The sequence below is a fragment of the Neopelma chrysocephalum genome, unplaced genomic scaffold, assembly GCF_003984885.1.
Source record: "Neopelma chrysocephalum unplaced genomic scaffold, ASM398488v2 Primary Assembly neopelma1_96845, whole genome shotgun sequence".
NCBI lineage: Eukaryota > Metazoa > Chordata > Aves > Passeriformes > Pipridae > Neopelma > Neopelma chrysocephalum.
The window spans coordinates 1,412,046-1,426,178 of record NW_020925488.1 but is presented as its reverse complement, the minus strand read 5'-3'; the positions used below and the strand labels follow the sequence as shown (position 1 = coordinate 1,426,178).

The following is a 14,133-nucleotide window of genomic DNA, read 5'->3' as shown; positions in this document are numbered from 1 at the left end:
CTGCATGATAAATCTGGTTGGTAAAGCAGAAAGCAGTGTTAGGCAGCTGGGTCACTGCCACATGTCACATCCACACCATTTTTGTGGGAAGCTGGAGCTGAGCAGGCTTATGATCTCCTTTCTGTGGGTGTATCAGAGATAATTCAGAGGAAGAACGAAAAGTTCCCTGTGCAAAAAAAGGGACAGTACCCACAGTGAGGTGGCTTTTGATCTCTGAGCCAGTGTTTCAATTCCAGTCAAATTTGTGTATTTGAGACTAAATGTATGACACTGAAAACTGAGGTTCAAAGAAAGAAAAGCTAACCCTGTATTTAAATTTCAGGGAGGAAATCAGGGCTCTGTTAATTTTCTGCAAAGATTTGGTACTTGGTACTTCAGAGAACCTGGGCCTTAAAGTCTCATCCAAGCCCATTTAGGGCTGAAACCTCAAGATCTCTGCTAATCTGAGTGGTGGCATTTACAGCACGGGGTTATCAACTTGAATTTAGGTTGATCTCCTCCTTCCCTCATGCATGAAACAGAAGCCCTGAGTCTAAGAATTTGCTGTGATGGGCTTCCAAGTTTTCCAACACTGGTGAAGTGAGAGTGATCAGAACTGCAAGGCTTCTCGGTAGCTGGTGTACATGGACAGACACGGCTCTTGCCTTCTAAAAGGCTGAAGATGTTAATCAATTCACATCTAAAAGGCAGAGACACTGTGAAATCATCGGGTCTGACCTGACCTATCAGCAGGTAAAGAATTATGCCCTGCTAACTTATTTTAGCTTTATGCAAGTTATGGAGTTCATCTGACTCCGGTTTGAAGCTGCTGATTTTTGCTCTGCCTCCCTCCACCAGCCCCTGGGAGCTCCACCCTGCAGAGGTAACTGTGAGGCAGGGAGCTCACGAGGTCCAACCCCCTTTTAGGGACCTGCACTGAATCCAAACAACAGCTGCCAACTTCCCAAATGCTAGGGTGGCCTTAGCTATGGCACATGGGAAGCTAAAGAGGAGCAAACAGTGGATACCGCAAATCCTCTGAGAACATTGCTATTAAATCTTGGCTGTTTCTAAGCCATCCTGCAATTTGTTATTCAGGTGGCTAACTTAGGATTTAAAATGTGGGCTAACTCTGGCTAAGCATTAAGAGGAGAGTTTCCCGAAGCTTTAATTGTGCAGATTAGCTTGAAACCGAAGGCATGAAAATTGTGTGATGACAATATGTGGCTACTCAGCAGCTAATTCCTTGGGTTCCCCAGGCAGTGCTTGTCTCTGATACTCACCTCACATGCTTGACTTTGGGGAAAAAAGGTGTAGAAATGTTTTAAAGTAGTCTTTCACAGTACATCTAGACTCCAGCAGTATGCAATGCAGTACCACGCCTTTTAATTTCAGTGGCACGAGTTCATTACTCGTGAAAAGCTAAGCAAAATAATGGACTGCAGGCTGAACTCTGCTGGAAAACTGCAGAGGTGGGTTGAAAATGCAGGACACATTAGGTTTTATTAGATAATGTATGAATAATTAAATAAATGGGCCAAGTTCAGGCAAACACCAGCACTGAGTGTATGTAGCCCACTTTAGCACATAGTTAAATTATTATCTCCATTCTGTGGGTGTATTGGAGATGATTCAGATGAATCAAAGGTTTCAAAAAATGTTCATGTACCCAGTTTTTAACCAGGACTCACCCCCCAATTCCACTGTTCATAATGTTTTTAGTGCTATCTGCCACTCCATAAACACTGCCTTTCCAAAACATGCTTTAGGGATGTCTGAGAATGCTCCTGAGTCATGGTGACACTGTTTTGATCCCATGAGATCAACACAGCACAAAAGGGAAATGCAAGTATTAATCATAATTCCCAAAAATAATTTAAGATACTTTTCTCTGTGTATGCACATATGTATGTGCATGCATAAATATATTTGCCTTGAGTTCTCAAGCACAGACCCAAGAGAATCCCTCCAGACAGAGCTCTCTAAAGCTTTGCTGTTGTCCTTATTGTTTCTGACTAATAATGTTCACAGATCATATGATGTCAACACAATAAACCTGAGATGTTGGGCAATTTTTCCCCTGTTTTGTACCCTCTGAGCACTACAGTTGAAAAAAGAATAAGAGAAGTGAGGGGAAAAGGTACCATAACCATTGGGGGGCAGAGGAGGGAGTAAAGGAAGGCACTGTATCACAATTTCAATAAATAGTACTGGGCAAGCACTTCTGTTCCATGTTATGCCACTACACTGCAGGGTGAGTATGAATGAGCCCTGTTCCTTCATTTCCCTTGCTGCAAAAGGGAGTAAGTTATATGGATTTCTGTCAGTGTGGGTTGTGGACCCACCGGAAAAGAGCACTAGGTAGCAGCAATATTTCAAAGCTTTCCAGAGTTGTGCAGAGTTGTGGAGATGGATCTGTGAACTGGAAGCAGATGAAGCCACACATAAACTGAAACCAGTCCCCAAGGTCTAGCTGCACACATTGTACACCTGACATATCTGCCAGAGCAACAAGGGAATATTTGGTACCTTTCTCTCAAAAATGCTTTTGAGAACACAGAAAGTTGAACAATTCAAGACCAGGACATACAACTATGCTACTTTCTTACTCCCCCAAGAAAGCAGATCCTTTTTGGATAGAGTAGTCAGGATAATGCTTAGTTTTGTGCAAGCTACTGTGTGATGTATAGATGAATATAAAAGAGATCTGTCACAGAAAGTAAAAACTGTCCTTCCTGAAGGAGGATAAAACCCACAGATACATTTTCCATAAAGTTCTGTTTTCAAAGCTATTGTCTCACCAATTGTTACCCAGTAGTCAGGTTCAATCTGCGTCAGAAAGACTACGCAAACTAGGACAAGACCTTGTTTACTCTAGCAAAACAGAGAACCTGCAGGTTCCAAGTCAAGAAGCAAATGTACTACATAGTCACCAAGCAGGAAACCCCTGGGGACAGCAAATAGTGCAGGCACCTAACACAACACGATTTATTTCTGGTGATCAGCAGCAGCCCCAGGAAGGGCCATAAGCATCATTTGAGAAGAAAAGAAAAAATCACTTCCAAAAACCAGCTTCCTAACATGTTTGTCACATTTCTTCCTGTGTATTTTATTGCTCATTGTCTGGATTTCTCTCCCCTTTTTTTTCTTTTGATTCCACAGCACAGGGGAAATAGTGGATTCATCACCTCTGTTTTGCTTTACTTACATCTCCTGAGGAAGGTTTTAAAGGGTAGAATGCAGAGAAATGTCTCGGAAAAATAGCCAACAGTTTTAAGAAACACATGTTATTCTCCACTTATTTAATACAATATCAGGGAATATTTTCAATTTGAACTACAGGAAAACCCTACTTAATGGCTACCCCTACAGAAAATACCAGCTAATTGCTTCCTTAAGGGAAATTAAATGCACAGGCATTAAAATTTTATAAGCCACTTCACAAACATTTCATCACAAGTTTATTTTTTTCCCAAAAATGAGCATTTAGCTACTGCTGCTATTACAGCTGGGACCATATAATGCTACTTCTTGATGTAGGACTCAGAAATTAGTATTGTTGAGGTGACATGTGAAAGAATGACAGCAGTTTTCCTTGCCTCATGGGGCAAATCTATTTGTTGAGATTTTTGCCACTTCATAGAATTCTGCCGCTGAGCACAAGAAAGATTTGGAAAAGCAATACAGGCAAAAACTAAGCTGTCCATCAGCAAAGCTGACTCTCCTCTTGGCATACAGGTCATAGCACAGGCTCTATCACAACACAACCAAAGTAAATGCACTTGAAAATAATTTTTTCCTAACATCAGCATCAGCAGGCTTTTCTTCATCTTCCTGAATCTTGAAAAGCAGTGAAAAAGAAGAGGAAAAAAAAGATACATAGATTATATGAGAACAGAAATAGTGATCTGGGGGAATAAAACATTATTTCTGTAAAGATGAACATCTCATAAAAAACAGACACATCTGAGTATCCCTCAAAACATGAGTACAGAACTCTTATTTGCATGTCTGTAATGTACTAGATTTTGAACATCTCATGCTAAAGGTACTGTGCCACAATTGTGTGCCATATAAAATGATTCAACCGTCAACAGTTCTCAGACTTCTCTGTCTTCAGAGTTGAGAAACCACTAGCCATGTCCACATCCAGCCCAAATGAGCATGACATGCAACCTTCTCTTTCCTTCTCCATGCTATTCTGTGCTTCAAAATATTTGCTCCTGCTTTTTATGACAGATATAGTTGAAAAGTCTTCAGCTACTGCTGTCTCCTCACACTTACAGTGCCAGCTGTCACAAGGCTCTTCTCACGACTGCAGGCCTCAAGAACCATTACGATGCACATACCCTAGTAACAACAGTGCAGCAGGAAGGAGCAACACTCAGTCTCTGAGCTCTTACCTCTTTACCACCCATGGCTTCAAACATCTTCTCTAGCTGCACCCGCAGTTGTTGGATGTTATTCATCAGGATGCAGGGCTGCAGGGACAAAAGCAGGTGCCTGTTACTGCTCAGGATGCCAACACATTGTCACCAGTGAGAGACCTTGTGCCTGAATACCCTTCCCCAAGTACCACCAGATCAGAGAGTCAAACAGGAGGTAGGGCATGCACAGATTTCAGCACTCAAACATTAAAAAAAAAAACCCAAGTCATTTTTTTCTTCAGCTTGAAATGCGATGGTCAGTTCCAGAACACCCAGATAGGAGATCTCTGCAAAGTACCAGATCTACAGAGCAATCTGTGCCCACTTGTTTTTTCAATCACCTCTGTAACACACAACTCAGGCAGTGTGGAAGTTAATTTCAAGGCGACCTGACAGCCTCCAAGCCCTGCAGATCATCTTCAGGACCTGTTTTTATTGTAGGGCCAAGCCACAATTCAATCTGCGAAAGCATATGAATGATGATAACAATACTGAAAATATTCACACCATCACTACGGCCAGGTGCAATGTGAGACTGGTTTCATCAGGACAATTATGTGATTCTTCAGAGCAAAAGAGAAGCTCAGCACAACTCACCAGTTTCTCCTTGGAACAGTAGGACTCGAAGCTCTTGGATAGTATGTCAGCATACTGCATCAGCACTTTCCCAATAGTCTGTGAAGACAAGATGTGAGCACTGTTACTTGTCCCCTACCACTGCAGAAGAACTCCAGGAAACCAAAACAAAAAAAACCATTACATTGTTTTACATCCCACTAAGGAAAGATTAACATCTGGACATTGAGGGTATTACCTTAGCAAACCTCCTGTTATAATGAGCAACAATGACAGGGTCTGGGCACTCCAGCTTCTTAATGATCTCAAAGCTCTGATTGAGCTGGGTGAAGACGTCCACCACCGAGCAAGAGAAGAGAGCGTGCTCGGACGTTTGCTGGAACTAAAACAGAAGTACAAAGAGTCACTGTCAAGCAGAAAGATCTGAAATACACTCACTTCATGGGTGTTTCCATCATCTGTGGCATTGAAGGCAGGACAAATTTATCAAAACCTACATCCTCCTCTGAATTAGTCAAAAAAGCTCTCCGAAAGGCTTAGAGATGCTAAATAGCCAATTCAGTTGGGTTGTAAGTTTACTGTCCTTTACCAATGATGACATGACAAGCACCAGGGAAGTGCAGAGACCCTTGATGAAATGCATGGTCTGTCAGTTAATGAGGAAGGAAGGAGAGAGTAAAGAGCTCTTTTTAAAAATTTTTTTTAAAATTTAGATATTGAACAGAATGTTTCCATTAGTATCACGAACTACAGACCCTGAATAAACAAGAAAGCTCTTCTCTCCATAGGGAATACTCAGCAAATTAGGAATAAGATTGGTCTGTCAGTGGATTAAGGTCAGATTCTCACTGCATGACTAAGTACATGCAAAGTGCCTCAATTTTCAATTTCAATTACCTCTCCCAAACAGAAAGAGCACCAAGCCACTGGCTGACAGATTAACAGCAGCAGAACAGACATAAATGAATGATATGTACCTTGCTATTAAAAAGCTCTCTGTGACCTGTAAAGCCCTAAAATAAATGAGTTTCCCAGTGTCTGGCAAGCAGAAAGGGCCACATCCTCCATTTGTACGACAGCTGAATTTAGTGTTTTATTTGGTTCTGTGCACTGAATGATGTAGGACCAAGTGTTTCACTCAGCGTGACCTACATACCCCATCTTTTTTATCTCTCTCCAGAGCACCATGCAGGAATTCTAAGGAAACATCTTCATTTTCATCCAGCCACTGCATCACAAATTGCTCAAACCACCTGTGGGAGGGTCAGGAAAGACAGCAAGTTACAGCAGGAAATGGAGCACCCCAACTAGACTCTGACAGTGCTGCAGTTCCAGCAAGCCTTATGAAAGCTTGCCACTGTTAGACATCTGAACACTGCTGTCTGTGCATGCAGTCCAAGTTCCCAAATATGCTTGTACCTGTTCTGAAGCAACCAGTGAGCAGGGCCTGTACCATGACTTGGGCTGGACCAGCAGGACACAGCCCAGCTCAGCCTCTGCAGACTGCTGGTCCTGAGTTGTTTTTGTCCTTCTCCCTATCTTTTCTCTTCTTGGTACCTTCTCTTTTTTCCCCCTTGAGAACCACATTTAATTTTGCATCATCTCAAAGCACTTTGTTGTTTCTTTCCCTTTCATTCAAGTGCCAGACAGCACAAGGTAGACCTCCACACCCATTATCTCTGCGTGCCAAAGGGCACCTGTCCTGCTGCCCGCTTGGATGTACCAGCTTTCATGTGAGAACTGAAGTATAAAGGGAGGAAAAGAAGCACCTGTTTCCCAGGGCCCTTAAGTCACTTCATCTGGAAGTGACCATTTTCCTGGAAGACCAGAAAGAGGAATCAAGGCTGGAAGTTTTCTCCACTTTAATCCTGTTCTCTCTTTCCCTGAGGCTCCTTTAGAATATCCTCCCATTTCCAGGGGCTGCTGATCTCACTGTGAAGATGCCTGAATAAGATCAACCTCTGGTGACATCTGCTAGGGCTTGCCTGCCTGTCAGCAGCTCTTCATTGTTTTCTTATGAAGAAGCACAAACTTAGTTCATATTGAGTACTGGACCAACTGTGTTGGTGCAAGACCCCCAAAACAGCAAGTTCCAAGAACAAGGACAGCAAAGTTTGTCTGTTGTTCCCCTTCACTTTGGAGGATAAGCTAAGTGGTAGAGCAGAATTTAAGAAGCTGCTGAAACAGCCATTGCTGAATCTGACACATGAGAGGTGTCTCACATGAGACTCACAGTTTCTGGGGTTACCTCCTGCACTGAAAGGCTTCTACATGATCCCACCTTGTCCAAATAGGCAAGGTGAGAGGCAGCTTCTGTGATGGGATCTTACAGCTGTTCTCTGTCCCTCTGTTCTCTGTTCTGTGGGACATATTCACACAGTATAAAAGGGGGTGGGTGTGTTTTTGTTGTCTGTGTTTAAGCAATAACATAGCACTTACAGCCTTATTTAAATGTCTGTCTAGAATTCGTTGCATGCAAGTGCCAACATAGCACAGCTGAAGCAAATCTTAATTTCAAATATTACTAAACAGCATTCACAAATAAAAGAAAAAAGTGCCCATGTGTGATTTAGTCCATACAAAAGATTATTATATGAGCTCCAGAGAGTACAGCCTCCTCTAAACAGGCAGCTGCGTTCATAGAGATTGTGCTAATTATGGGCTGAGTTTGCAAAGAACATGAAAGCATGTGCCAGACATGAGAGGGAGATCAAGAGCAAATTCACAGGCAGAGCACACTAGATAGCCTTAAATACTCTCTAAACTTTGAAATATAAAGCACATCAATGCTAATATTGGAAATTGTAACTGACACAGTGTTAAAATGCCAACAGAAACCTGCCTATGCAGCCCTATTTATTACAGACAGCAACAGTGGAACACTGTCACAGACATATGGACTTCCTGTATTCTGGAAAAAATCCTTTTGAATGGCACTTCAGGCTCCTAAAAGTCAGCATATGTTGAAGTCTGCTGCAAGTTTCTCAAGCTTTCAACATTTTCTTTTAAACTGCAATAGTGTATTTTAAACAACTAGAGCCTTAGAAGGGAACTCAGGCATTTTACAAGGACGTAACTACACATCTTCCACCTGTTTCACAGTTCCCAGACTGTGAGTTGCTGAGTGCTTCATATGTCATAGGTCAGTGTGCAGGGAGGATTACTTGTTGGTGCCAGAAGCCACAGTTTTCACTCTGAGAAGCAGAGCAACTTCCTGATTATCATTCATCCTTGGTTACTGCACCACATTCACAAGAAAGAGCCATTTGCTGTTGAGAACAGTCACTGCCCATTTTTATGGCTACCATATGTTGACGTACAAAATCAAGTGCATAGGTATTTTACTGTCTTGCCAAATTGTCTAAACAAAGGTGGCAACAAAAAAGGTACTGCTGGGTAGGTGGGGATGGTATATTTGCTTCCCCCTCATTAAAAAAAGCATTGCCTTCAGGAAAAGGTTTAATATGAATGTTAAATGAATCACTTAGGTCAGGTCAGGACATTCTGTAGGTACATTTGCAAAGCCAGCCTCAACTTTGCCCTTTATTGGCTGGCAGGAAAACACAAAAGATGCAAATAATTCATAAATACTTCCAGTCCATGTGCATATTCAGGACCAAAACATGCTTTGAACTGTAACACAAACCTAGAGCTATCTTGGGCCAAATACCCCTTACAGACCTCTACTATCAGGCTGCTGAGCAAGTGAAGGGGAACTGCAAAGGCAACACATCCAGGACCATATTCAAAATTATCTAGCACAAAACCGAATAAAAATAATCTGATTTCATGCAGAAATAGCTTCAAAATGTTACATGGCAAATATCTTCTCCCTCGTCTGCTTCAGTTATTGATCTAGACGCAAACGCTGTAATGACTCACGCACCAGCACACAAGGCAGTAGCTCACAGTGCTACTTCAGAGACATTCTGTGCTCACTGGGGTCAGCACTGACTCCAGACAGCACAGCCAACCCCTCTAAACAAGGTATGTAAGGAATATGCTTCAGTCCTGCCTGCTGGGAAAGGGAGCAGCACTTTGGGACTAAATGGAAGTTTACCTCTGCTGGCTGCACAACACAGAGGTAACACAAAACACTACCATTTCAGCTTGGCCGTGAGCATGGCTCCTGCAGTGTCACACTTTACAGGTGAATTCATCTTGTTCATTTGCTGTGGGTATCCAGTGAACAACCTCTGGGCCTTGGTAAGTGCTGAGGCAAGTAGGCAGGCAGAGTTCCAAAGAGTAGAAGAATAAATACTGTGATTGATGAAGAGAGCCGGGATAAGTCAACAGGATCTCAAGGAAGGAATACCTTCCCTCACCAGAGAGGAGGCAGCTACAATGCTAGCTGCATGCTAACATCAGTATTAAAACAAAACATAGAAGACTTATTTTACACATCTAAAAAGCTAGGTTAGCTGGCAGCTAAAAGCTGAAGAGAGGAAGTTTTGAAGATTCACTCCCAGATACATAGCTATTTCCGTTTCAGAAACTGCTGCTGAATTTCAGAAAATAAAGGGAGTATAAAAACTTCAGCTTCAATTCTTTGGAGCCTTCACTTTGTTCAATTATATATCTCAAGGCTATCAGAAACATGGTTTCTCATAGTTTCAACATGAAAACCGAGTTTGTGGATAACCTCTTGTCTGACAAGAAGTCAGACAACCCAACTGTTGTCTGGACAGCAGCAATTTAGTTTCACCTAAAGAGTTTACTGATGTGCAAACCTGATGTGTAGACTCCTTTGTCTAAGGAAGTTTCAAGACTGAAAGTACTAGTGATGAAGCAAATCAAAGGACAAGAGCACGTAGCTGTAATTGATATCAAGGGGATATTTCGTGACAGGTGAAGGTTATGGTTGAAATAAACATCACCTATGTGTGACAATGTGCCTATTGTACTAAAATAAAAGAATGAAGTAACAAAGCCATTGGCTGCAAATGCACATGAGCACTGAAGCTCTACCACAAAGGCCAGCAGAGCAGAACAGACTGCAGAAGTCTGTAGAACAAAACTGAGCATCATTATCCTGATTACACAGGAGAAAAAGAGAGATTAAGAATGTCTGATGGCTTGCCTGAGACTGCCCAGACTCAGAGGCACAGCAAAGAGAACAGGGCTTCTGAGACTGCCATTCCAGCACCCTGTTCACTGAGTTTACGCCTCTTGCTGACCTGATTTGTTAATCAAGGCCCACAGCCCACGCCAAGCAATTATGCCAACTGCCTCACGTCTTATTAGTATGCAGCTGGCACCAGGCTTGAGGGACTGCATGCACAACAGGATGGGAGGAGAATTCAAAGTGCCAAACTGGAAACAGAGCCCAGGCACGACGTGTTTTTCAAGGGGGACAAGTGCAAAGTGCTGCATTTGGACAGAAGTGAACAGTCATGTACAGGATGGGAACAGCAGTGTGGTAGGACACAATGCTGAGGGTGCCTGTGGGCTGGCCTGTGGCCCACTGGAAGCACCACTAGTCAATAATACTTCTGAATAAAAGAAAAAAAAGGGTTGCTGTCAACCCAGAGAGCAGCAGCACTGTCTGCAAGGCAATGTAAGGCAAGGTCTAGATGAAACATCGATATTTAAGGCTGGGTATTGTATGTTCAGACACAGACCAGCTGGAAAGAGGTGAGTAAACCTCCCTTACAAGGAAAGCTGGGAAGAAACAAGAACCAGCACAAGACTGGGAAGAGACACGAGCAGAGCATTTTAATCTTATAAAGCAGGAACAATTTATTCTCCATGCCCAGCCTATAACAAGCTCAAATCAAAACAAAAAAAGATTTGGAGGGAGAAAAAGGAAAGTGTGTTAAATCCCCAAAAACCAATGGAGGGGTAACAGTGAAGCACAGGAAAAAAGGAGATGTGGTGCAACCATCACTGAAAGCCTCTGAAAACCAGTTAAAACACTGGTCAGACCCTACATGCTCTTGCCTTAGGCAAGGAACTCTAGCTACAGCATTATCTCTAGGTTGCTTCCTTTTGGGCTCATACACCTTCTCCAGCTCTGAAATCTACTGTTGCTCATTTAAAGTTAAATAAAAGTTACAAACAACTGCTTCGAGCTCAAGAGCAACAGCTTATCTGATGTTTCCAGGTAAACCACCCAGTCTTTCTAAAAAACAGAAAACATTATCTTACAAATCCTGTAGTGTGTACATATGACATCTGTGCACACAGACATACAGTATAAACACATAAACCTGTACCTACAAACACAAGAATGTAAGCCCACATCTGCTGTTCAAGAACTGACCAAAGCCCACACTGCAGGCACAGAGTGATTTAGAGACTGTCCATGCCATTGCTAAAGCTTTAGAAATGTTGGGAGATATTGTACAATAAGGGACTGAGTTGGGTTGGGGCAGTGGCACAGAACACCACGGGGGACAAACATACACATAAAAAAAGCACAGAACATCAGGAGTGAAGAAATGCTGTATCATGAAGGCAGCCACAGGAGAACCAAATGATCCCCCTACCCTCAAGGTAACACAAGGAGACAGATAGTGGGGATTTACTAAAGGACACGTAATACACTCACGCTGGATATTCAGGCACTTTTCCCTGGAAGGCAGGCAGATCACGAACATATTCATTGTACAGCCACTTCACTTTGAAGTGTAAATTCATATAGTCCGCACTTTTACACAGTCTGTGTTTCTCATGCTCTGTAAGGAAGGAAAAATAAGCAGTTAAGTCTGAATTTACCACTGTCATTGCCATCAGGCATAGGAAGGTTTTATAAAGCGTATCTGCACTATGCAATGTTTTGAGTATGAAGCATCTATAGAGCCATAAAATCTTCACAACACAGAATTTTGGCAGCAAGCAGGGGTTCTTGGAGGTTGACCATTGGGCTCTGGAGTTTATTTCTGTAGCTGTAATTAATACTTCCATTTGCTGAAGATTTTTTGGTTGTCAAAGCAATAAAAACAGAGGAATCTCTTATGGCCTTTTCATTTAACATATCACAGTCGAGATTCCATCTTTGAAGAGGAAAAATCAAGGCAAGTGAATCTGTTCATTCTTGGATACAAACAAAGCAATACCAACATGTTACACTACATCCCATAGGAGACAAGAGCAGAAAGCACCAAGAGTTTGACAGTATGAGTCACAAGCAAGTCCAAACGAGCTACACAGGGGGTGGAGCCTTCTCTGATCCCAAGTTTGGAGAAATTAATGATACTTCTTTTCCAGAAGGTAGTGTCTGCTGTTGAGCCTCTTCCTCCCTCCAGGTTTCCTTATGTTTTTGTACCCAGACAGTGTTGGGACAACGCAGTTCTTCCCTGTGTAATGCTCATACCTCCACAATATGACCCTTCCCACACACCTACGCTGCTGAAGCACTGGCCATACTCAGACCTACATTTTAACTCCCTAGATCACAGCTTCCCTTACTTAACATGAGGAATGTATTCACCATGTCTTCACTCTCGAGGCCCTTCACAGCCTACGTCCACACTACCATCTTTCAGCAATTGACTCCCACCTCTGATCAGCCCACAATCCCTGTTTTTAAACTACTTGTTAAGTTCTCCTAAACGCTTTCTCCCAAGCCACCCCTCATGTGCTTACACAGGCAGCTCCTTCTACTGCGCTGCTTTTCTTCAAAATCTCCCTTGAAAAGATTAAAATTAATTCCTTTTTCACGATGCTATGAGGACTCAGCAGCTGGCTTTTGTCTGCACTGTGACCCTGCGTTATCAGGTGATCAATTCTGCACCGCTGCTCCCCAGTGCCACCTGTCCACATCCATGTCTTTCGTTTGCCAGGCCTCACAACAGGAATACACTTTGTGCCAAGCTTCTTTGTTCACTCTAGCACCACAGCAAGCTGCTAGTCCATGACTACAGTGTGAGATATTATACTAAGGCACACATGATTTTAGCTCAGGCTCAGGTTTATATCCTTAGAATTTGACTTTAGACTCTTCTTCCTATCTTACATGTGGGTACCTCCTTACTGATGTAACTTTCTAAGGGCATCACTGCTGACATGCAGACAGGATTCAGCTATGTTAAAAAGAGAAAGTCTTTTTCTTAACTTTGAATAGCTTTAATCTAGGACTTCAGTACAGGTATCCAGTAACTGGGTAGATCTGTGCACACCTGAGCAATACATGCTAGAGATACTCATAAGTGGAAGATACATCTTCATGATGCAAAAATGGCATCACAGTTTTCTAATCAGTTACCTGACAGACAAGCTTATCTTACATCATTATCATCATCTATTTTCATGTAAATGTGAATTCTTGCAACTAATTCAAAACACTGAGAAACTTCTGTATCTCCCTTGAAGCTTCATCAACCTGCACAAGAAGGTCCACATCAAGTATTAATTATCCAACTGAAAACACAAAATCCAGAGAAATTTTCATTCAGAATTTTTCCATAAGCCTTGACAACTGCCAAGTAGTGGAATGCCCAGTATCTGAGAGACACAGTCCCCAGGAGTGATGGTTCAATGGACAAATTACATATACTATGGTCCATTTCCCTCCAAAGTGAATTTGCTTGTATTGGAGCTGCGGGAAGTCCATTCCTGTTTTATATTAATAATCTTGTATCTTTCTTGAGTGCTTAGGAGTATACTCAGTGTCTGAACTGCTGACATCCCTCAAGCAACTGCAGAAGAAAATACAAACTCTCTCCACAGATCTGGAAACAAACAGAGAATAACTGTGCCTGCTTCACTCCCTGTGACTGAGGAAACCAATGGACAATTATAACTTCATTAACTTGGACAGGCGCTGCCTCCAGCTGCTGTTTCTGCATGGGGAAAGTGCTGTTCCTGCAGAGGAGAGGTCTGACTTGGGCACAAAAAGGACTTAAATCAGACTTAGTTCCTCAAAATTAAGCAATGCACTAAAAGCAAGCAATTCAAGCCTTCTTCTGCTTTCTAAACACTTAAACATTTAAAACACTTCTAAGCTGCAGAAGACGACGATGCAAAGCAGCCACAGAAGCTAAGCCCAAGGACTGCTACTAGGACTACCTGGCCATCTAAGTGCTAAAGGAGAGACTTGGCACTAAGGGCATAAACTACAGGAAAGTAAAAGAAAGAAGGAGAGGTCTTACCACCATAAAAGAGAACTTTACGTATGCGAAAGAGAGGTGGGGCTTGTGACAGAGAAAAG

General features: G+C 42.4%; 1 protein-coding gene across 10 annotated transcripts in view; it reads right to left on the bottom strand.

Moving 5' to 3' along the window:
• Positions 1-14,133, bottom strand: part of UNC13B (unc-13 homolog B) — a 225,750-nt gene that overhangs the window by 46,583 nt on the left and 165,034 nt on the right. For all 10 annotated transcript variants that reach the window (XR_003532083.1, XM_027670396.1, XM_027670397.1 and 7 more), the window contains 5 exons: positions 11,533-11,659; positions 6,139-6,235; positions 5,221-5,364; positions 5,004-5,081; positions 4,383-4,460 (listed from right to left, as the gene is read on the bottom strand). Coding sequence is in view for 9 of the 10 variants with exons in the window: in XM_027670396.1 (XP_027526197.1) it covers positions 4,383-4,460; positions 5,004-5,081; positions 5,221-5,364; positions 6,139-6,235; positions 11,533-11,659 (524 nt within the window). In the remaining variant the exon portion in view is untranslated. The remainder of the gene's footprint in view (positions 1-4,382; positions 4,461-5,003; positions 5,082-5,220; positions 5,365-6,138; positions 6,236-11,532; positions 11,660-14,133) is intronic.